Raw genomic sequence first — 25,277 nt, 5'->3', positions numbered from 1 at the left:
CATTTAGTAAGGCAGCATCACAAACAATTTGCATCTCATTAAAGTGTTTGAAGCTGCAGAATCAGCCTCCCAAAGGGCTGCACTTCAAGTGGGAAACCCAGACACAGTCAACAGCTCCTGCACTGTCCTCTGACACCACACACACACCGGGGGGAGGTGTCAGTGTCCAGCCAAGCCCTGGCTGGGCCACCCCCATGGGGAGTTCTGGCCACAGCTCCCGGCACAAGGACAGATGCCACGAGCCAAAGCCTTGCTGGAAGTGGGTGTAAAACAAGGAAGGAAGGAAGGAAGAGGGTGTGTGTGCATGTGTGCATATGGGATGGGCACTTTTTAATATACATTCATGAACAAAGAGTTTAAAGAGATTTCAAGCTATTTACTCAGCTCTATATATAATTAAAAGTTTATAGATTACACCGCCACAAACGTTCCGAGATTGCTGCTGGGTTTGGACACACATTAAATCCCAGGAGCCTCCTGCAGAACAATCCCATACCAACACGTGCAGCAGGAAAAGCCTCAAACGAGTAACAGTTTTAAAAGCTTGCAACTCACTTTCAACTGTGATTTACTGCGGTGGTTCCATTTAACCCAGAGGATGCAGGAGCACTTCCCAGATCACACACCACTTCCCCACGTGCCTTTGGCTTCCTTTAGAAAGCCGTGTTGCCGCACTGAGCCCTGCCTGGATCTATCCTAGGATCAGGTTTTGCTAGGCATCGCTCCATATAGGTACCTGCATGGGCAAGGGCTGTTGTTTTTTCCATCAGTGTAGTTCCTGCCATACGAGACCCTTCTGTTATGGCCCATGCAGGGGAGTGGTCTGGCAGGAGGTTGGTGGGAAGCTGGTGGAAGGAAAGGAATATACACATACACAGTAGTTCCACAGGTAATGTGTTAACAAATTCACAGATGAATGAGGAATTCAGCTAAATAGCCTTAATTTCAGTTATCAGAAGACTTGAAGGTGAGGATGTCCACGAGCAAAGGATGTCCCTGAATAAATCATTTCTCACAATCAGCCTCAAGTGCTGACCCCGCCAGCTCACAACACTGACTTATGCTCCAACCACACCTTTAATCCAAAAGCCTGCTCCCAAGTACTGCACGAACTAAAAAGGCACAAACAATGCTCTCCCTAAAGTTCAGCCTTTTCCTTGCCATGCCTCAAACTCCACGGGCTCTGGAGCTGCGCGTGACGGTTGTTTAAGGCTGCACAGCACAGTTATACACAGCCCTGGCAGGGGAGAGCGAGGAAAGAGTTTACAATTGAATCTGCAGAGGAAATTCGGGTAAGTTGAATTATCCATTTGGAAGCTGGCCAAGGGCTGGGACTACTCAAAACTGTGAGGGAAGCTGTAAGAAGCGACCGGTTTTGCTCGCCCTTTGAAAGGCAGCACCTCCGAGCCGCCTGTGGCTCTCACTCAGTGCTCCAATGAGAGCAGGGCCAGCCACGTCCTCCGTGCTGCTCCCAGAGGGGAGGCTTTCCCGGGATCCAGGGGTCCTATCCCTCTGCTGAAAGACCTGTCAGTGGTGATGAGGGAGTGGGGGCACTCATACCCTGTAGTGCCTCTGCGAAGGGGGCGGCAGCTTGAGCCTGGGAAGCCCGGCAGAAAGAGAGGTGGAAAAAAGAACTATTAATGAATAAAAAACCCACAGGTAGAAGCAAACCAGTCATCATCTTGCCAAGCAATGTGCACGTCACCACTCTGGGCACAGCAGGCCAGAAAAGCCCCAGAGTCCTCTGGGTGGTTCCTGGGTCTCTCCATCCCTGGTGTCGTCACAGCCAGCGTGTGTCACCCCAAAGCTTCCTGCCCAGAGATGCCACCAACTATTGACACAGGCCTCGTGCGCGTCTTTTTCAGACCTGTGGTTTTGCAGTTTGTCAAAACAGGATACTATTCAAATTTAAAATGTTGCGACTTAAACAAAGGTGAAATAATTATTGCTGTTTTAGCAGCCAGACGTCGGGCTCTGCTCGTGCACGCGCAGTTTTGTGTTTTTAGAAGACCTCAGTCCTCGTTTGCCAGCTCACTATCTCAGGAGCCTGGATGCGAAGACAAGTGTCTAAGCAAAACAACGCTCACTTTCTATGAATTACTGAACATGTGTAATTCATTTATCTGTAATATTGTGCTAAACTCAGCTCCAATTAAACAAACGAAAACACCTGCTTAGCACACATAGATCTTTCCATACCTCAGGGGAAGACACATCAGTGTGCTCTGTAGTGCAGTCTGGCTCAGAAGCCTACACTAACAATACAAAGCTGGGATTTTTCTTTTTTTCTTAAATGCACATAGGCAGGGAGATAAAAAAAAAAAATACTGACAGAGTTTGGGGATGGAATATTTGGTTTTGGTATTTCTATCTTTAGCATGTGAAGTTCTGTAATATTTAAGTGCTCATTGGGGTCTCCTCACAGGCTGTTGGACCTGAGGGCATCTATCATTCAAAGGACAAAAGTGGGATAATGAAAACTTAAAAACACATGCAACCGGTCTCAGATATTACAATACTGTAAAGCTACCAAAGAGACCTTGTGTTGACAAATTTACTGAGTTGGGGAGAAGATGTTTCCTTTTCTTGCTCTGCATATGGAGCGGTGCCATGGGACATCCCTGCTGTCCCCCCATACTAACGGGTGGCAGTAACACCCTGACCAGGGTCACCCCAACACGGGGGCTGAGACTGCTCCAGGCACCCCATGGTGACCCAGCAGCAGAAACAAGACACAGCCTCATCTCACACACGCTTTGAACCAACAGAAGGGGCGCCCCTTTGGGGGTGCCTTGGAAAGAGGCGTGCCACAGGCTGGTTTGGAGCTTGGCTGGGTGCAGCAGCTGCCATCAGCAGAGCCTGCAGCCTGCCAGATCCCCTACTCTTAACTCATTTCCTATTCTCTGCTCACTGCCTGCAGACAATAAGCTGTCAATCAGATCCCCACAAGAACATTTACAATTATCTTCCCTCTCCCGCACCTCAGCGCGGCCCCGTACGGCTCCATCCTAAACTGTTCACACACGAGCCGTTTGCAACTCTTCTATCGCCGTAACTGCCCTGACTCCAGAGGCGGGTTAGGAAATTGAATTTCCTCGTGTTTTCAAATAAAAGTACTGCGGTGGCGAAGCACAGAAGCAGAGGAACAGGCTTCCTACAGGTGTGAGGCAAAAGCAACCACGAATGGAAAAACTGCCCCAGTAATTATTACAGCATCCTTGGGCAAGGAGTAAGGCTGTTTGCTGCCTTTTTTGGTTTGTTTGCCTTTTTTTTTTTTTTAGCAAAATCAAAGTTAAAAACTGAAAGTGGGTTTTTAAATTATTTTTGGTTTGGTTTTCTTCCTTCTTTTTTTTTTTAAGACAGGGTGGTCCCCTCCTCTCACTCCTGCAGAATTAGCAACAAACCACCACTACAATTTTGCAGCTGGCCTCGCTGCTCTGATGTGTCCGTTGCTGGGCTCTCCCAGAAGAAATTGGTTTGTTTTTCCTCTGGGTAGACACAGCTGAGTGAAGGACTCAAAATGAGCACACTTTCCAAGTAAAAAATAACATGATGCATACAGTAACCATACCTTCCCCTTTAGTGCCAGTTGCTGACAACAGGATTTAAAAATATCTGAACTATGTTCTACATGATGTTAATGCTCCTATTCCAGAGAGAAATCCTCAATACCGTGGGGGCACTTTCCAAACACTGCAGCCTGAGAAACTGTCCAGGATGTGCCCATTCCTAATAGCACTGAAATCACTGCCATTGCTAAATTAGGGCAAAATCAGTACAGTCATCATTCACTGCACTGTGACTGCACTGATTTTCTGCTCCACTGTCTGCTCGAGGGTCAGTGTGGGTAATGGAGAGGAGATATTCCCTCGCCTATTAATTGATCTGGGCACATCTTTGATGGCTGTCAAAACAGAAAGGTAACTAGTGCCATTATGGCTTTTTTTCCCTCTTACTTTTTAATTCTTGCGCAGAATATTTCTACAACCTTTTCTGATGAAAAAAATAACCTATCTGATATTTCCCCTCTCCTTTAAAATGTTTATCCTGCTCTGAATCTGCAAAGTGTGATATCATCAAGGAAGGTCACATTTCACAGGAGCTAATGGCTTCCCTGTGTGCTCCCACCACTTTGAAAAGACGAACAATAGTCCCTCAAGTGTTGCTGCCGGTGGCACAGCAGCAATTCACGATGGAGGGTGAGAAATCTGAAATTAAAATAAACTGCTTAAAACCTGCAGACAGAGAGAGGGATGCAGGAGATGGAATAAAATGGGACAATCTCTGAACCCAATCAACAAAGCGCTCATTGTTCCACTTTAAGACAAGTAACGCAGCAATAAATATTGAGCCAAGGAAGTTAACCTGTATCCACAGCCTTTGAATAAACACCAAAGATAAAAGTAAAATCAATGCCAGGCCTTTGGCTCTTGCTAACTTGTGCTTTACTCCTTCTTCCTTGGCCTTGTTTTTACTTTTGGGGTTTTTCTTCGCCTCCTCTCCTGTTATTCATACTTTCCTGTAGGAACTCCTTATCACACAGGAAAAGGACAAACAGAAGGAACCGCCAGCGTGCAAACAAATGATGTGAATGACAGCTCAGCTGTGTTCTGCAAATCCACCTGGGTGCAAGTAACTGAGAAGAAAAGGGACAGGCAAGACGCTGACTCACAGCCCTCGTGAAGCCAGGGGAGCCTCCATCTCCCTCCCCCCACAGGTGACCCAAAGAAGTCCTGCAGAACTCTCTAACCATCAAGTCCAACTCAATGTTTACCCTGCAGGATGGCACAGGCAGCAGGAGGTATCTCTGGAAGATACAGGCATGTTCTTCTCTCCTACACTAGTTTGAGCAATCTGAGCTCTTGATCTGAGTACAAATAAACGCCCTGGTTAGTTCTCATTTTTCCTCAAGTGGTTTATCCACTCCCATGCCAACACCTCAGCCAGTAATACAGGTTTTCACAGCGAGTGTTAATTCTGACTTCACTTTTAAATCACATTTTCTTCATTTGAGCATTATTATATTCCACAGAACCAGGCGTGAGCATCATGCAAAAGGCATTCTGGTCCATGGTTGTGAATACAGCTGTGTAGGCAGAGGAATATTTGTTTTCCAAGTAATTTGTGCACATTCACAAAATTACAGCTGTCTGCAGTTCTCCCGAAATATCTGCCCTGATGTTTACAAGTCATAAAATATAATCTGCCTTTTCTAGGGTTCCAACTGGTAAAATTGGAAATATATATATATTTATGTGTGCATGATTATTTTTCTTACAGATTGACTACTCCCCATTACATACTGACTATTAAGCCCCCATAACACCAGCACTAACTTGAGGAGCCACTGCCCTTAGACAACAGTGAATAAACCTTTCTAAGAGCCAGAAGGGCCTCTCTAATAGACTTCACAGAGCACTCATCACATTGCATCTCACTCTTATCCCAGAGTAATCCCCTGAAGAAGACCACATGAAATAAGAGGGATGGGTTACAAACCTGCTTAGGGCAACAGGTTGCTGCTTTGGCCCAAAAGGAGCTCATTTTGGGATGGACAGGGAAGGTCCATCAACTTAATAAAGTGGCCAGTGACAATAGTGACCGACTGTCAACACTGGTCTTCAGTTGTCTGAATGCAGAAAACACCATTCCCTAGGACAGCGAAGTCCCTGGGATAAAATTTTTCCACAGCAAATGTGGAAATGTACACTGCACCTGCACAACACCAACTGACCCCACCCGAAGCCCAGAACACAAACCACGAGTAGCAACGCCTTGGCCCAAAAAGCCTTGTAAAGCAGCAAAATGCACAAAACCAAACACAGAATGATAGAATGGTTTGGGTTGGAAGCAACCCTAAAGCTCATCTCGTTTTGAGCTCCCTGCCATGGGCAGGGACACCTTCCACTAGACCAGGTTGCTCCAAACCCCGTCCAACCTGGTCTTGAACACTTCCAGGGATGGCTGCATAGATGTGTTGTAAAAGGCTCAGTGCTGAGATGTACCACACAAGTTAATAACTTAAATCTGGAACTGCTTAAAAAATGCCAAAGTGACAGAACTGGCAAGGAAGTGTTGAGCTTTGATAATCACATGTACTGCTTTTAACACCTCGCATCATGTACTCCATGCACTGGCACATGGCATGACACAACACGATGAAATACAACTTTCTGAGGGCTGAATGCACCAAGCTACAGCATCAGTGACCTCGGTGGCATTGGTGACCTCGTCAACTCTGGCACAGGCACCGCTGCCTCCTCTCACAACGCCCTCTGATGCTACCTGAGCTCCTCCCGCCATCTTCCCAGCTCACTCCAAGGCAATTCCAAAACTTTTTCAACTAGACATGCTAAACCCAGGATGTAGATTTTCCAATTAGTCTCTGTTTAAACATCTGTTGGTAGACTGCATTTAACACTAGTTATTTGAGCAAAGCACAATTTGATTAGGCTGTCTGAAACGGAGCCAAAGTCTGCAAAATAATAGCTCAATTAAATTTTGTTTTGCTTTCATTTGTCTTATACTTTCCTGAGTGTGATACAGTTGCATATAATCAAGTAAACTAATTCTTTTCAAAATGAGATATTTCAGTGCTTTTTCCATCTCCTCTCAAAGTTTATTTAATAATCTATTCCATCTTCTCCATGCTTCATCGAACTTCAGCCTGACACAAAGTATATTTCTTTTTTGTGCCTTCAGTCTACTTTAATTTTCCAGGCTTTCAATGACTGGAGATTATGCGCCATAAATGTTACACCTTAAACAGATTAGTAATTTATAAAAGGCAGATTACACTTATCAGGCAAATAAAAACATTTCAGCAACACAACAGCCTTTTCTTTGCACACACCACAAAATATTTTGCCAACCTGACGACACAGCTGTAAAACTGTCAGGCTCCGAAGCCACATCCAAGCCGCATTTCCAATTGTTTCCTTGGGTTTAGTTTCCACTTATTCTGTTATGTTGCACTTGTTGCCCTGAAACTTCAATATTAGCTCTAGAGATTTAAACACATGCGGCAAACAGCTGCTCTTCTCCACTGCAGCAAGCCAGATCAAAATGCCTTCTCTCTCTCTCCCTCCTGCCTTTTTTTTTTTTTTTTTAACTTTCTTTTTAAACAAATTGCTGTAACTCAAGTATTTCTGGCAAAGTTGATGGTTTCAGGGCAAAATCCTGCTCTGTGATCATCACTGCAGACTTCTTCCAGTGCGAACTCCTCTCGGTCAGTGTGCAAGGAACACCAGCAGTTCCCCACGCTGACTAAAGAAATTTTGCCTTGAGGATTAAAAAAAAAATAAATAAAAAAGTCACAGTAACTTAGCTGCTATGTAGATGTGTATATGATTTAAATTAAAACATTAAACATTTAAACATTAACTTCTTTCACACTTCTGTGAAAAGGAAAAAAAAAAAAGCGGCAGCATGTACTCTTTGAGAGAATTCTTTTATCGGAGATTTTTGATACACAGTACTTTTCCTTTAGTGTTTTTTTAACATATTTGTTGCAAAGTGTGAACACAAAGGGACAAGCTGAAATAGGTATCTGGCAGGCTCTTCCCAGCACGTGCTGCCGAAAGCCACAAGTACTACTGCAGTTGTGAAAAACCTGTTATTTTGCTGCAGGAAGGCGAGGGACTCCTCCAGCACTCCCTGCCCTGCCAGGGGCAGCTCTCTAAAATACTCCTGCAACAACATAACCTTGAAAACGAAAGGCAGGCTGAAGTCCGTAGAAGTTCACAATGGGATATGTCCTATTTAAAATGTAGAGAGCTACTAAATATGACAACCATCTGATGTATGAAAATTATTCACAACCAAAAACAGACAGTCTGGAAATAGCTGGGATGACTTCATTTAGACAGAATTACCCAAATCTGTTTCTAATATACACAGTACACATAATAAATTTTTACAATATGACAAGGAAAACAAACTTAATAAAAGTTCCTGATCTTTTGTTACACAAGCAAGCTATAGCCATGCTATGTTTATAATATTTTGCCCATGATATCACAGCTCAGTAACAAAAGCTAAGCAACACACAAAACAGTTCCTAGGTATGACTTCACCTCGCCGTGCCACCGCTGCGCCCATCGCCCTGACGTACCACCTTCCCCAACCCACAGACAGGTCGCTTTTGACTAATAGTTTCCTTTTCTCCTTCTCCCAGGCTCCCTCTGCTTTGGGAAGCTGCTGATCTGTGTGACGAGAGTTCGTTTTTTTTCCAGCTACACCAGGACTCATCTGAACGGTAAGAGATTTTTAGCCTGTTTCCTTCACTCCTGGTTATTTGACAAGTGCTTGAAAACCCTGTTATAAACAATCTCTGTAGGAAAACAGATGATGTCTTACGATCACAGAAGGTAATTTTTTCAAGAACCCAACTTTTTGAGCATTTCCCAGATGCACCGCGTCAATCTTCCCGCGTTTGACTATCTCAGCTGGTTTTCCAGCCCGGGCGTTGCGCCAGGCGGGCCGGACTGCCCCTCATTGTCACTTCTGTTCGATGGCACTTGCACCCACTGCTGTTATTCCAGGCTTCAGGAAATTTTCTAACCACTGGACAGGCTCCAGCACTGCGCACTAATAAGTTGCAGATTGCAGCACTCTAAGTGTGTGTGTGCGTGTGTGTGCACAAGTGTGTCAGATCGGGGCCACGGCTTGTAGGAGGGGGGGGGGAAAAAACAGTAGTTCAAAAATGCTGCCTACTCAAATTGACAGAAAAGTGACCCCTGCACTTCATCAGAAATTCCTGCAGACTGACAAAATAAAGGAGTTTGCTTTTATCACACACAGTAAGACTCATATGGAAAAATGGAAACACTACATCACTCGACCTTAGGTTGCCCCCTTTTCAACCGCAGATGAATATTATGTATAAAAATTGTAAATCAATTTGAGATGTATTAAAGGAGATTCTCTTTTTCTGTATTAAAGGTAATACCTTTTAATCTCGAGATTTATTTTGTAATGTCAAGTAAATGAGAAAGACCTAATTTCTGTAACTGAATTTTGTTACTCTTAAGTCTCTTTAGCATCTCTGCATGGTGTTCACAGAATTTCCTACCCTTTGCTTTGCATCAGGAAATAATGAGCAAGCAGCACTTACCCAACACTGAGTCACAAATATTTGCCTAAATTAACAGAGCATTAAAAGCCATTTTAAACAACTTAAGGAAATTGTGCTACCCTTTGAACTGTGATTCACTACTAGGAGAAATTAGGAAACTTTTCTTCTTCTAAAGGTAAAAATCAGCTGCCGCAGCCTCCTTGTAATACCATTAGGTCCTAGAGCAGATTTTCCTCTTACAGATCCTCACACAATAGATTTCTTTGCTTAATGAAACTACTTCTGAAATTTTCCTACACTTGGTGTTGGGTACTTTGAAATTTCAATCTTTTCACATCCTTGAACTCTCATCAACATTTTTTTCCAGACTGTGTCAATAAAATTGATTACTTGCAGTTCTGAACTCTGTTCTGCACATGGAAATAAAACAATTTGTTTTAAAGTATTTTCTGAAGAAAGCAGAACTTGGCAATCATATCTCCAAGATCAAAAAATAAAAAAAGAAAAAAGAGGGACAAACCAACCAAGCAAACCTTGCCCACAGAAAGCAAAACAAAAAGAAACCTCTCCAGCAAAGGAAAGAGAAGCACCATCCTGATTTCCTGATTTTATCGCGGCAGCGACGCCGAGCTCAGCCCCTGACACACACATCATCAACCTCGCCGCTGCTCTCCTGATTGATACATCTCCCCGTCGGATATGAACGATCTTTTCGGATCATTAATATGTTCATTAATTTGTTATCAATTCCAGCTCGCTGTACTTACAGCGCCCGGTACCGTGGGAGCGCCTCGGCAGCGCCGGTGCAATCGCACACGGGCGGACCCCTGGCTGCCCGGTTGTTGAGATGCCTCATGCCTACGACCGATCTGTTGCTTTTACAAGTTTAATCTCGGTATTAAGGAGCTGATTGTGGAACCATGTCGCTATAACATCTTCAACCCAGCTGTACATCATATAAACCACTATAGGAGGGGGCAGTCTCCCATCATTCCTGGCAGCAGCACACACCTTTAACTCCCTAATCTGTAATACTACAAAATACCGCTCTCATTTCTTCCCAAGCACAAGTGGACTACCAGCAAGGGTCCAACAGTGTTATTCCTAATTACCTTTTTTTCACTCTTGATCCTGTGGCGCTCATAATTAGTTACCTGGGGCTGCAATCCAATTTGAAGTGATGACAAGAAAGTGATCCATGAAAAAGTAATAAGTTAAATCCAATTTCAGCCTTCCTCTAATTAAATGCACATGGAACTAATGACTCAAACCCTACCATTTCAGTGATAATGGTAATTAGCGAGGTGGGAGTCACTCTCTTTTTTCAACACTGTAGGTGTAAACCACAAGGTAAAATGGCAGGAGCACTCTTAATTACATGTGTCATTTTGTCAGCAATTTACACATTTCTGACCAGTCAGGAAGGTTTCATTTGTTCTCCCCTTCCCCGAGGTGGGTAAGGCACGTTCAGGCTCGGGCACTGCCAGCCCCATGGCCTCACTCCCAACCTGGCCAGAAATCACTGTTTTTACAAACCTGTTCTCTAAATGCTTAATGTCAAAGCAGAAAACCTGCGAGAAAATTACAGTCAGGGTGCTCCAACAAGACACAGAGCTGGAAAGGAGGGATCCAGGCTTCTACTTTGCCCCTCCCTCTTTTCAATATGCAGAAACCAAACCCCCAAATACCCCAGCAGAGCCGTGCACCTCGATGCCACCGAGGGTCTGCAGCTCTCTGACCTTGGGTGAGCCACTTAATATCTCTCTGTTGGGGTTTACATGGCTATAAAATGAGAATAATCATGTTTGCTGACAGTACCTCACACTGCCAGCCCTCCCAATATATTGGTATTTTCCTAGAAGCTTCATTTTTTTGGAATCATGACATTACAGGACAATCACAGACTTCTTTCAAGAAAAACTGCATTTGTCAACTCTCTGCTCAGTCTAAAAAGCTGGAAAAACTGAATACTAAAGGCTTTAAAAATATATAAAAGGGCAGCAAAATAAGGCCCACAGGTTTCACTGAAAAAAAACCCCTTAGTATAAAAATTTTCAAGCTGATCTTGTAATTCTGAGGACCTGACTCAGTTTTGTTCTTTTTGTGGGGTGGATGATGTTTGCATTTCACAGGCACATTCCAAGAACTGACTAACACCTATAATTGGGCTTAGGGGTGAAAAATAACCTATGGGGTCCATTTGTAGGAACTAGAAAAACTCAACTTTATTTCCAAAGTCAAAAATAAACAATGAAAGACTGAAATGAAATTTTCATAGGCAAACTTTGAACCCAGCAGAAGTGAAACCTTGAACCAAGTAGATTTGGTGGCAAAATTCCCATTGGTTGACTGAGGCCAAATTCAGATCAACTCTCATATTTAAGACTGAAACAGAGAGATACTCACACAAATAGAATAAATACACTTGCAAATTTAATTCCCCTGCCAGATTTTCTGCTGAGACAATTTCTCTACTAGTCGTTAAATTCACCACTATGTAAAAAAGGTACTCTGGGTGTAAAACCTGAGACTAGATAGCCTAAGACTTGTGTGCTCCAAGCAAAACAGAACATACCCTGCCCTTCACCTCTCAGTGTTTATTACATTGTCAAGCTAATGATTTCTAACTTCATAAAAAACAATAATAATTGCCCACAACATCAAGCTACAGTGATTTTTTCCTCTTACCCTCTTCTATTTCTCAAGATACTGGAAAGAAATAGTAAGATAATATGGCATGCAAATTAAGTTCTACAAAAGCCCAGCCAAAAGGCTGCTGTAAAAAGCAGCGGTATGCAAAGGCAAGGACAGTTCTGTCCTCTCAGCCTCCCCCAGTCTCACCCTGAGAATTCAAACCAAACCCAAGTTCTTTTCTTGGCCATGACTTAAAGGGAAGATTTATTTTTTTGTTTTGTCAACCGAAAGCAAAAGTTTCCATCCCAGTAATTTCATTATTTCTTCTCACCAAACACACACAGGTTAACAATCAGACAACAACTCTCATTTAATCACATAAAAAAAAGTCAAGTGATGGGTTTCAATTGCGAGATACTGACTTGGATGTCCCAAATCTGTTTTCAGACCAGTATCCAACTTCCAGCTCGATGCAACACACAACATTTACGTCTTTAAAAAAAATTGTATTTTTAGTATTGCCAAAACACACATGCACTTTTACTTTCTTGGGAGAAAAATGTGTCTCTTGATTTGTTTCCAATCTGTGTGTTCTTGCCAGCAACTAAAATGCCTGAAGAACCAAAATGAATAATCGTTAAGAGCATCGGCAATTAAAGCTGCAAATTTTAATCAATACATCTATTAATACAAAGATATATTTATCTTGGCCAGGAAACTTGTGCACATTTTCAAAATCCTAAGCATACCTGGTCTGTTAAATTATTTGTTTCACAGACTCAAGGAAATCCAATGTCTATGGCAAATATATTATCAAACAGACTTTAGTCTTTTTTTTCACTTCCAGTAATTTTTGTGGGACTGATATTTTTTATGTTCTTTCCCCAACTGCTGGTTACTAAATCCATTTCTTAACTTTCAATTTTCTTTTGTTTGTGTCATCAGGCTGTGAAACCGGCGGTCACTGCCAAATCTAAACCACGGCAGTGCGAGATAGGCTCAAAATGTGAGTCATCGTGTATTTGGAGATTTGGGCTTTTTCAGCTATCAGCAGAGCACATCTCCACTCCTGCGTCCAAGTTCTTATGCACTAAATATCTCACAATTTGCTAAAAGCAGATCTTCAGGTAGAGTTACCACGGTCAAGGTCAGCAGGATTGCAAGAACCCACTGTCACGTAAATGCTATTGAAGGCACCGTGTCCCAGTGTGGCCATGGGATGCTGGGATATATTTTTAAGTACCGTGGCTATTTGACCAGTGAATAAAGAAGGACTAGAGGAAATCATCCACGAGGCAGTAACAGATTAGCTACACAGTATCTACTAGGTTAGTTTTCCCCATCTGTTTGTGACAGTGGGGTTCAGGTGCCAGCCTGCCTGCCAGCATCCCAGTGCTGAGCCCGAGACAGAGGGAGCTCTTCCAGCCCCTGGACCGGCTTCCCCTCATATGGAGCATTTTAGTAGGAGAACCAGCAGCCCAGGAAAACAGCACCCCTCCCTGTTCCACACAAACAGCTCCCCAGCACTCGTGGTGGGTGCTGCTCAGCAGTGCCCTCACCAAGCACAGTGGCGATGAGCGACGCCTATGGTGTTCTTGTTATACATGAAGCCTGTTTGTCACAAAAAAACCCAGGTGACTGCTAACCACTGTGGTTACTGAATGAGACATCTATATTTATAAACGAAACCCAAAGATGACTTGTTCATTATTTAGGCAAACTTCTGAAAAACGGGCGCACTTCCCCCACCCTTGACATTTATTCTAGGTACTGTCAGCAATGGGCATCGCCTCGTCAGCGTGGCCCCATCCCAGTTCAGGGGGCGTGGGTTCTCGTGTGGGTACAATTTTACTCAAAAATTCTACCCCCAGCAGCACCATTTCCTTTCAGCAACAGATTTTCATTACAAGGATGCACTTGGGGGTGTTACATCCAAGAGGACTTCCAGTACATTTCAGACTGCAACAGCACCAGGAGTGAGAAGGGGAAAAAAAAAAAAAAAAAAGACCGGGCAGTCATTTGAATCAGTGAGTGACAGGCTGGGCCAGCTCTCTGTATACATTAATAAATTAGAATTTTAATTGTGTCTCTGACTGCAGGAGCTGCTCCAGTACTTTAATACGTACCAACAATTGGCTATGTTATGGAATCCGCGATGTGGCCTTCACTGTTGACCTCTGCAACACAATTCCCAGTCTGACTACGGAAACTGTTTGGTTTGATCCTTTCAACTTATTTGAATCCTGACAAATAAGCTCACAGCTGAAAGGTCAACACAGTCATATTTCATCCTCTGGAGCTATTCTTAAGACATCTGCACAACAAAGCACTTCTTTTAGTACCTGACACTGGACCTAGCCAGCACAATCTCTCATTAAAAATGTCCCCAGTGGAAGAGTCTATTAAAAGGCATATGGATCAGCTATGGATTTACCAAATAAAATATTTTTGAAGGCATTAATGTAACGCTTTGGATTACGGCTCTCGACACTGCCAATAAAACGTATATTTGCCCAATGACAAAATGCTTCATACTTTCCAAAAGAATAATAGCCCGGCTATAAAGCCCGAGGTGTTGTCCAGCAGCCGGAGCTCGGGGGTGGGAGCCAGGAACTCATGAATCTTAATCCTACCTCTAAACCCAATTCCCTCTGTGATCCTATGCGAGTCGCTTAACCCGCTTCCCTCAGTTTCCCAGTCCAGAACTGGGATAATGCTACTTACTTATCAGACTTTCCTTCTGGGGATGTTTTGGAGATTAGTATTTGCAAAATGCTTTGAAGATGAAATCACTACGCCAAAGCCTGAAGTTGTCCACGCTGGGCCAAGGGCTGCAGTTAATAACTATTCCTCGCTCAGGCAAAACTTCCCTTGAAGTCCCCATCGGCTTTATTTGGGTAAGAATCACAGGATCAGGTCCTCTCACTTTACTGTCAAGGCCTTTAGTGATGTTGGTTTTACCTTCCATATTCTACTACATATTTAAAGAGCCTAGGATCCGTATTTTTGTAGGAAAATAATCTGAAGCACATATAAAAGGCAAGAGAAGCAGCAATGCTGTCAGGGAACTCATGGTGATAGTATATCAAACTAAAAAAAAAAAAAAATAGAAAGAGCAAAACAGACATGAGTTTGACAACGTGCTATGACAACAAGAGGGGAAAAAAAAAAAAAAACAGAAAGAATTTGGGGCTACAGAGGCTGAAGCATCAGATATAGAAGAGCGAGATAAGATAAATGTCCCAGCTACAGGGCTTTGTGCAACTGCAGCTGAACTGCTGCATTCAGGAACCGATTATCAAAAATCCAGGGACACACTGCAATTGCAGAGAGCAGTAATAAAAGCAATAACCAGCTGCAAACCAGAGAAGTGGTCAAGGGTCTGGAAGTGCCAGTTTATGGAATGCATAAAGAACTAGATACATATAATTTGCCAAAACTGGCAAGTACATGTTAGCATCTCGGATGTTTGAGGACTGCGAACACGAGGCAAGGCAAGGGACTGACTCAGTATTTATACAAGCAGTATTACTTGGAGCAACAGGACAGAACTAAAGTGGAAAGTTCCTGAGCGTGTGCTTTGTTATGGAAAACCATCCGAAGGAAAATAACAGCGGTCCCACCACCACTTGGGATTTCTAACACTAGAATAGCAGAAAAAAAAAAAAAAAAAAAAAAAAAAGGAAAATGTGATACATGACCTAATAGGTCTTTCTTGTCTTTAACTCCCCGTGATTTATCCCACAAGACTAGCAGAATGTACTCCAAAGCCCCATATGTGTACATACATCTTCTGTTTGGGAATGCTGTATTGGTTTTAGCTCTCTGAATTCATAACAGCACAAAGCCCTATAATATTTAGATTTTATTTCTGAAGATGTCCATAAATCAGCAGACAATAAAGGGGGAAAAAACACACCGATGATATGATATCCTAGTATTTCCTAATATCCTTGACACAGCAAATCAACGGTTTGAGTGAACACAGACTACAAATGGAACAGCAATCAAACAGAAATGTTAATGCAAATCTCCTATGCACACTGACACAGTAACAAAAGCTATTCCATTTTGTCATGATCCAACCCTACCAGATGCTAATAAAAGTACACGCTCACGATTTGTAAATATGCCATGGGTGGGATTTCCTCCTGCCACTTACACCAGCCACAGCTGCTCTGTGGACACACTGGAAAGAAGCTCCTGAAGGTGCCATTCCAATGTTCACGAGGAAGACTCATTTATTCATCTTTTACAGGCCCCAGTCCCTCACAGAGGCACACAGGCTCCCCTTACCTGAAGGGCTGGCTGTTTGTCATTCCTCTTCGGAGACTTTAATCCACTAACTTGTTGCTGCTGCTGCTGCTGCTGTTGCTGCTGCTGCTGCTGCTGTTGCAGAAGAAGCTGCCGTGCCACCTGGAGAGCCTGTGGGGAAAGAGGTTGGAATACTGAGTTTACAGCAAACAGGGCATGGAGAGCTATGCACACAGCACAGGGTCAAGGCAATTTCTGGTCATGGGGTTCCACTCCTGATGCACCTCCACTGAGGAAAGCAGTGGCTTCCACAAAAATAACAACTCAGCACTTGCATGCAATGTGGCGATATCCCACCACTGCATTTCCCATTTTGACTATGGAGAAAACCAGCAGCAGCTGCTGTTCAGGTCCTGGGTGTGAACCTCAGATAACTGCAGGAATCCCAGTGGTGAGCTCCATACAGTCATTTTTGTCCCCCTGGAGCAGCCCACAGCCCTCATTGCTACTGGGCAGTCTCAAGCCTTTCATGTGCCTCCTTTCCAGCAGGTCAGGTCAGGCTTACAGAAGAGGGCAGTCCTTTATCACTGCCTGTTCTCCTGAGCGCCAGAGAACATCAAGGAAGTTTCTGGAAGGTTATGATGGGAGGAAGAAGAGAGGTAGCAGCAGGTGGAGCCATGGTGAGTGTCAGAGGCACTGTGCTGAAGGCTGAGAAAGCTGCAAGGAGCTGGAGCAAATGCAAAGAGAAGCAGGGACAGCATCTCACCCCACCAAAATCCAGGACTTGGACTTTGATGATCCCTGTAGGTCCCTTCCAACTCAGGATATTCTATGATCCTATGAAAATCACTGATGGCTTGTGACAGAGCTCTGGGGACTCAACGGGAGGGGGTAGAGCAGCGAAGGGACAGTGTGACCTTACAGGATGGAGAGACAAAGGACATGACCTCAAAAGCATGAGCAGGCATGATGTGTGGCGGATTATTGCAAAATTTCATGCAAAGCAAAGGAGAAGCATCCCTGGACATCAGAGCCTGCTGCTGTGCAAGGCCCGATTTCTCCACCAGGTAGAGAAAAGAAAGCAAGAGGAGATAAAACCCGAGGGAAAAGATGAAGAGCAAGTCCCTGCCCTGGCTCCCTCTCGGCTCCCCAGCCAGGGGATGCCAGGATGATCTCTGCAAGACAGACTGTGGCACAGCTGAGGCTCCGCTGGCGAGACCCCAGCCTGCTGCTCCCGGAGGATTCACCAGCACCGGACTCGGGCCTCCTTGGTCTCCTTGGAGACGTTCAGTACATGTGTAGGTGGAAAAGTGGGAAGGCTGAAGACTTCATTAATGTTAAACAAGAAAAATAGTCCCTTTGCAAGATGCCTACATGGAAGGAGGGGAAAAGCCTTCCCCACTCCTACTGTGTATGTTCTCTGAGTGATTTAATTAATACCTATTTAATTAAGGAGTCAGATACGGTTCGGGTTTCACTTGCTTCTCCGAGTCGCAGAGTGTTTAATCTCAGTGCAGAACTGCTGGGAAAGATTTGATACCAAGTACTGCAAACTCAGATCTGAACCCCCAGTAAAAACTTGTTATTTTATGGCCTAGACCCATCTTTTTACTTTTGAAGAGAGACTGGTCGGCTCAGCACGTTGAAGAACCACGGCTGCTGGCCAGGGCAAGCAGGGAGGAGAGACCCTACTGCGCTCTGGCAACAAGCCCTCCTCTCAAATTTAATAACGAGTCTGCACCGCAACACAAAAACTCTGTAAGGGTGGCTGTGACTTCCAACAGAGCTTGGTGTGGTGAGGGTAATACCAGATTTTGCATTTCAAGCTGGTTGGAGCTCAGGGCACCCATAACACCTCTAAAACGGCTCGTGTCCCTGTGAGGGGTGCAGGGAGCTGCCAGGTATGGACACACACCAGGGCAGGCCCATATGGATCTGGGCTCACACACACACACAACCACCCCACCACGGTGCAGCATCAAGAACCAGAAGACCTTCCAGCCTACCAAAGAATGCAACGGAACAAAGGAAACTTTTATGAAGAAAATTCTAAGTATGGTTAAAAAAATGTTATTTTTATTGAATTAGCTTATTTAGCTGTAAAAGCATATTCAAGGGTGGGCAGAGGCAGCAGAAATAAAACCTACAAGACTTAAGGGGATGGGCAACAAATACTCACCTACTTAACAAGGGTGTTGTATGGCTTATTTAATTAATGAATACTTGTAAAGCACTCTGAGTTGCTCAGACAAGAAGCTCTATACAGTACAAGTGCAACATATTATTATATATTATTAAGACTGGCTCTGTAGAAGAATAATTCCAGGTAAATGTGCAATCAAATGATCATTTTAGTTCCCAGTAATTAGATTCAATAGGCCAAAAAAAACACAGAAGCCTTTCTTTAATCATACACTAAACAATCAGAACATCCCTAACCTTTCAAGCTACAGCCTTTTTGAATAAAACATCATCAACTTATAGATATTATTCCAAAAAGAACCAGTCACCATATGTGTTGTCTCTTTGAAATACAGTTGCTATAGCAGACCCTGCATGCATTTCATGTGATATGATCATATTCTATCCATTCTGGCAGCTGAGAGGTTGCACAATTAAATTGGCTGCCAGAAATTTTTGAAGATTCCCAGAACGAGTAGCCATGCAAGAAATGCCTGCTCTCTACTCGAGCTGGCCACGAAGCTCTGTGCAGCTCACTGGGGTGGCCACTGCCACCATAAGGCCTTATCACGGCTGACCCCACACCGATGAGGATTTCTGTCCTCAGGGCCAGGCTTGCACTGGCAAAGCTCTGATGGAGCAAAGTCAGAGCCCTGTCCATGCTCCAGGCCCACCTGCACAGCACCCACATCCTGCACACCCACCCTTGTGAGGGTCTCCACACAAGGTGACATCTGCAATAACTGCTTCATGTCCAGTTGTCACCTGTCCTGGTGCAGACCTGGTGGGACCAGTGAGGGTGAGAGGGAGGGACCAGCAGAGAGGGTGGAGCAGGGTAGAAAGGAAAGGATTAAAAACAATGAAAAGTGGGCTGGAGGGAGCACTGTGGATACAAAGAGTCAGGATGGACAGGAACATCAAAGGGAGGAACAAGGCAGGTGCAGGTGAGATGGCAGCACAGAGACATTGCAGAGGATTGCAGATTGAAATGGCATTTCCCATCTCTCCTCTCAAGATTTCGCTTTTTCACTTATGCACCACTGACAGCAGTAAAAGCTGAGCATCGGATGAGCTCAGGTTTAAGATGTGGAAGGTTGTTTATAGCTCAGATCTGGTCCTTACTGAACATCTGCATCAAGTAGCTACTGTGGTCTTGGTGAACCCAGGGATCCCACATCCCCCTTCCTTTCTACATTTTCCTGCTCAGCCTTTTCTCCCTCCTACCTCAGAGCAAGAACTGCCGCTGCCACTTCCAAGACTCATCTGCACTGCTTACACAGGATGTGCAAAAGAAAGATGGTCCGGGAAGCACCATCCCTCTTTCCTCTTATCCACAAAATATTTCAAGCCCATTTGGAGTGCCTTCATGGAATGAATGTGCTGATGTTTCAAGCCCTGTGGACACCTGCCCTCATCACACCGGCACGTCCCGTGTAATCCAAGCCAACGAGTGTCGCACCTCTCCCCCCTTCCCTGGTTCCAGGCAGTACCGCTCCCGCCCGGAGCTCATCGCTGGATGCCGGCGTGGGAGCCCTGCTGAGGCTGCCGGTGCTGCACAGCGCTCAAACGAGGAGAGACAGGGAAATTAATTTGAGTGAAGTCAGTCCCACAACCTTCATCAGCACGGAGATTCGCAAGCAGGCCTGTACATTAATAAAGCTTCCTGTGGGAGTAGATGTTGCCTTTGATTTGCATGTGAATTCAATGCTAGTGAGAAGTGCCAGACTGTCAGACATGGAGACCAAAGTCTCTTATCTTTCCAAAAGCTTCTGTAGCAGTTTCCCCACATTTCCTTAATCATCTGCCTTGTCCTCAACTTACTGAACAGGCAGTAGAGAGTAAAGCTGGACTCGGTTCAACTCCTGCTGCTGCCAAGTCCTGAAACAAGGGTGCCAGGACTGTTTACTGCTAGCCAACAGCTCTGCTAATGTGGCCCTCTCCTCACGAGCAGGTGCTCTGACATCTCCAAGCTCTTTTCACACATTCCTCCCCACTGCCGTAGTTACATCCTAAATCTCCACCACGTGCTTGCAAGTGAACAATTGCCAGGGGCCGTGAAAAAACAGCTCATGTTTGTGTGTCCAGACAGCTGCCTGTTCCTTCATGGGACAGGCAAGAGCCCCTGAAACCACCGAGGTGCTTCACATATTTGGGTCCATGATTACCAGCAGCCACAGCGTCTGTGCTGCTCAAAGAGTCTGCAAGCCTGGATAAAGCTGCTTGGGACACCCAGAGACCCAGACACCAATCCTGGCCTCCCACACTAATCACAGAGCACTGGCAACCATCCTCCTCTCTGCACCAAAACAGAAAGAGGAAATTTTCCCACTTACTGGAAAAAAGAGAAAGGAAAGAATATCCTAGCAAGTGCATCTTCTGAGTGCCGTCATTTCTGGTCACTATACATATGGATTCAGAAGGACAACATCAGGAAGAGGCTAACTACCAACCAAGTCATCCTATGACTAAATGTAAGATACAGTATATAAACTCCCAAGATATTTTCTTATCCATTAGGAAATCACCCAGAGATAAGGAAATTTTTCTGGCGTAAAACAGAGACCAGTAAAAAGGCAACTGAAACGCTGCACTTTAAAGACATTTCACAAACTTGGGATGGTATTTGAGAGTCAACACTGAGTGACACCTAACCCAGGAAAAATGTTAACAGCACATTAACTGTGAGATGAATCAAGTCTGTTTCATTCACAGAGCAAGTGGGAAGCCCCACTGAAAATCCCTCTCCCTGTGCTCAGGGAAGCGGCAACTATTTAGTATTTCCCAACTAGTTAAGCACTGGTGGGGGGTGGGGGGAAGTACACATTTGAGATGACCAAGACAATTTTATTGCAAGACAGACAGAACGTGACTTGTTTGCCCAGCTGTTGTTTGCCCAGAACACTGGGCAGTGTTATCACCCCAGTTACTGTTGTAATTCGACATTTTCACGCAAGCTCGACCTTTCAGTTTCATCATCCTCTTTGGGCAAGCTCTGCCGAAAAATGCAGCCCTGCCTCTGAATTCATGGGGCCAAAAACTCCCGATTCAGGAAAGGGGCTGGGGAAGGGAAATACACTGGAAAAAGAGGGTAGAACTTTAAAAATAGAAATGCTGCTTAAATGCCATATACTTGCTTACAGTGTCAGTACATAAGGAAAACAGTAACAGGATCCAGTCGCATGGAGCCTCTTGCTAACTTGTTCCACCACTGCAGCCAGTACGAGGCAGCGACTCTCCAACTTTTTTCCATCAGCCTATTTCTATTGAAGAAAAAGAGCTCCAGCTCCTCCCTTCCCATCTGCTCCAACTGATATTAATATCAATCAGTTATTAATGAAATATGATGACTTACAGCTATAACAGGCCTGGCTCTAACGCCAGAAGAAGTTTGTTTCCGTATCTGAGGTTTATAAGGCATGGAAAGGCTGATCCAGGGAACTGCAGGAGGTATGGAAAGGTATGTACATTGGAGGGTGGAGAGATGAGCAACAGCCATGAGGCTGCAAAAGAAGCGGGCGTCCTGTCTGACTGCCAATTTCCAGGGCAGTTGTGCAGTAATTGGCTGCCTCCAAAATGGAAAGCATGCACACAGAAGTTGCAATGTGGGCACAAACCAAAATCCCACGTGTTTTTACAGATTCCTAAGCATTTGGGGCCTTTCCAGGTGGACAAAGCTGCTTATCAGGAAGGCAACTTGAGAAAGGAGGAAGGAAGTGTTCCCAGAAATCAGAGATGGTCCCGCTGCCATCTGAACTGTCCAAGCAGTAAATCAGGAAAGTTACTTGCCAGCCAACATCATCATCTGTCCGTTATTTCAGTTATGGTCATTAAAAAGCAAAATACAACAAAACAAGCAGAGAGAGATGAGAAGGAAGATATTTTAAGGGCAAAATCTACCCTTGGAGCAAACATAACACTACCCCGGTCCCAGACTCCAGAAGCAAGACCTTCTGTGTTAATCTCTGATAGCCATACCCTTACAAGCAAACTCTGCTGCTCAGTTTTCCCCACTGAGGTCTGGGAAAGCGTGGCTTTGCAGCAGCAGGCATGCAGTTCTCCCACCATCTATTTCTCCCAAGTTTCACGATGGATTTAGGCACTGAGGGACCGCCCGGCCGGCAGCTACAGGCGCCTCTCCCAGCGGAGCATGGCCCACCTCCCAGAAGGGCTTCTTGCTTCCATTTAGTCTCGCAAGGCAAGTACCTTTGTTTCTCCTGGGTGGGACGAGGGGGAATTTAGACTCAGCCAGCAATCTCTCTTCTTTCTCAGCTCCCATCTGTCCTCACACCCCACTCCACTCCACAGCTGCTCCAAGCAGAGTGGCGAGATGCAGCTCTCAAGCTTGGAAGCCTGGATGCACCCGAGCTTCAGAGCTGCTTCATGTTTCTCCCACTCTCCTGCCTCCTCTACCTCCTCTCCTGTGACACTCTCTTCTCCTGGAGCAGCAGATGTAGAGGAGCGGAGGTAGGAGGCAGACACATGGAAGGGGAGCCCTGCTGCAGCTCTCCTCCGGCAGGCACAGGAGCCGCTCAACGTGTGGAAACCAGCGAGGAGCGGAGCAGTATGCAAAAGGGAAAAAAATAAAAAATAGTGCAAAGCAACAGCAGTGGGTAGTGCTGTTCCTCTGGGAGGAACAGAACAGGGGGAGGTGAGATGAACCAACTAGAGAGAATAGGAAAAGAACCAAAATGAAGAGGAGGAATAAAATGTAGAAGATGCAAAAGAGAGAAGCAGATGTTCTTGCAGCACTTTTTCCCTCTGACATTCGTGCCCAGCTCTTCCATCTTCCTCCAGAACTGGGAAATGAGCTGCTAGGTGCTCCCTCCCCATTCCCACCCTGCTGACCCTGTGTGCCACACACAAAACGAGACAAAGCCAAGAGCCCCAGCACTGCTCCCAGCACTGCAGCCGGGAAGCCTGAGAAGAGCTACAGGCAGGACATGGGGCTCTGCTATGGGACACAGGTAGGATGCAACATAACCTGGTGAGGCATCCCTGCTGTCCAGCCTTCTCCACAACCTTGGATTCAAAAAATCCCAATCTCATCCTCTATTTCCTTGTTTCCTTAAATAATCCTCCTCCAGCTAGTCTGTACCCAACACCATTGGTGCTGCAGAGGGATGCTGTGAGCCTGGGGAGATGCTGCTGGTACCCAGTGCCTCGCTCACCTGCAGCAGCTCTGCAAGGCTGGCTCCCTCCAAGGGCTACCAGCCAGCTCACCAAGGCAGGGAGCTTCAACAGCAATCCTTCACTCCATAAAATGATCAGCTGGCCCTGAAGGCTTTGCTCAGACACAGCAGACTGGTCTGGCCAAGTGACTAATGGGTGATTCCCATGCTGGAAAAAAGAGAAGGGACTTGGAGGTCTGCATGTACAAACCCCGGCTCACATCCTGTCCCTGATGTGACGGGGGCAGGCCTGGAGCAAGGGAGCTGGCAATGTGCCTCAAACTGAAGCATCTCCTAGAATAGTTTAGTCATAAGGAAAGAAGAAGAGTCATTATTTTTCTTCCAGCACGCTTAGTTTCTTTCCTCTGGAATAGATTCTGGCTACCAGTTGAGGAGATTCCCTCCAGAAAAAGGCACTGGAAACAAAAACCCTTTCTTCCAAACCCACAGGGTGGAGCTGCCTGTGCCCCAGCACTGCCGCACTTCGTCCTCGTGGGCTCTGAGGTTACTCCTGCCGGTGGGAGGAAGACGCTCCTGCCCTGCCATCCCACAGCCCATCCCATGGCTGGCAAGATCCCTGCCTGCTATCTCAGCTCTGCAGCAGCAAGGACCCAGCCCCACACAGGGGAACAACAGGGTTTGCCTCCAAAACAACCGTTTCCATTTTGTAATTTATTTGTGAACTCCACCAACTTCAGAGAAAAGGTGGGGGAGGTATTTTCTTCAATACTGAGACACTACAGGGATGAAAGGGGCAGCCAGCAAGGACCAGCAGGGCAAGAGATCAACTACAGCCAACACCAGGAACCTGAGAACCCCAAACCAGCAACAACGGGGACAATGGCTACAAAAAACCCTTCTTTGAGGTACAAATGAAATCCTCAGGCGGTTACACTGTAAAAACACCTTCTGTCCCCTCTTTTAAAGAGTCACAGTCAGGACTCATCAAAGCCACTTAAAAAGCATCTGGTAAAAAGTTCCCAAACATTAAAAATGGTTCTCTTTATTTTGGCATGCCAAGACTCACAGCATGTAGCGGTCTGTACCAGCAAGAAAGGAGGGATGGGCCAACACATCCTGGTAAAATGAGAAAGGATACAAATCTTGGCTCCCTGTGCAAACTGAACCAGAACTGAACTGTGTCTGAGTGGTGAAAAAAATCTTATGGGATTTCCAGCTCGTTTCTGTAGGCTCGAGATCAGATTCTGAACTACTGTGTTTATCCAGAAGTGAACCAGACCTTTGAATATTTGGAGGACTATTCACTGCTGAGCCGCGTTTTTCTTGGATGTCAAAAGCACGGGAAGTTCTCATATTTTTTAACAGAGAAGAGAAGAGGGATAAGGTGGGGGGGGAGAAGGAAGAAGGCCTTCTTGTTGCTACAACATAAATAGTATATTGCATACAGCTGCTTGCGCGCTTCCCTGTGTGGTCAACAAAACAGGGAACATATTTTAAGCTTGTTTTCCAAAACACTGCATGACAAACTTGTACTCAGAAGGCCATGAAATACAGCCCTTGACTGTGGACATCTCACCACGCTCCATCAGACACTCGCTGCTGTTGGATGAATGAAGGAAGCAAAACATTGGGACAGCCCAAAACATTGAAATTGAATGCTTCGAATCACATCTCCTAACTTCTATATCACAGCCTAATTTAGAAAAGCTTTTAAAAACCTTAATTTTAACAGATTCTGGTAAAACAAAAATAGGCGAGGTTCAGATGGAGGCGACAAAAATGATTAGAGGCCTCGGCAGATACGAGGCAAGATTGATAAGGGTGGGAGTGTTTAGTTTAGCAAGAGATGAGTAAGAGGGGACACGATAAAAGTACACAAATTGTGACTTGGCCTGAGAAGGTACATCTGGTGCTTTTGCCATTTCTCATAATGCAAGAGAAAGGGGACACTGAATGAAGTCAGGAAGCAACAACCACAAAAAAAAAAATTAAAGCAGATAAAG

At 45.1% G+C, this 25,277-nt stretch overlaps 1 protein-coding gene across 16 annotated transcripts in view; it reads right to left on the bottom strand.

The window, feature by feature from the left end:
• Positions 1–25,277, bottom strand: part of FOXP1 (forkhead box P1) — a 338,282-nt gene that overhangs the window by 96,230 nt on the left and 216,775 nt on the right. For all 16 annotated transcript variants that reach the window (XR_007628694.1, XM_050313031.1, XM_050313038.1 and 13 more), the window contains one exon: positions 16,007–16,135. Coding sequence is in view for 15 of the 16 variants with exons in the window: in XM_050313031.1 (XP_050168988.1) it covers positions 16,007–16,135 (129 nt within the window). In the remaining variant the exon portion in view is untranslated. The remainder of the gene's footprint in view (positions 1–16,006; positions 16,136–25,277) is intronic.

The sequence above is a fragment of the Myiozetetes cayanensis genome, unplaced genomic scaffold (genome assembly GCF_022539395.1).
Source record: "Myiozetetes cayanensis isolate MyiCay16 unplaced genomic scaffold, myiCay2020 scf18, whole genome shotgun sequence".
Lineage (NCBI taxonomy): Eukaryota > Metazoa > Chordata > Aves > Passeriformes > Tyrannidae > Myiozetetes > Myiozetetes cayanensis.
Note: the sequence above shows the minus strand (reverse complement) of the source record. Positions and strands in the feature narration are given on the sequence as shown.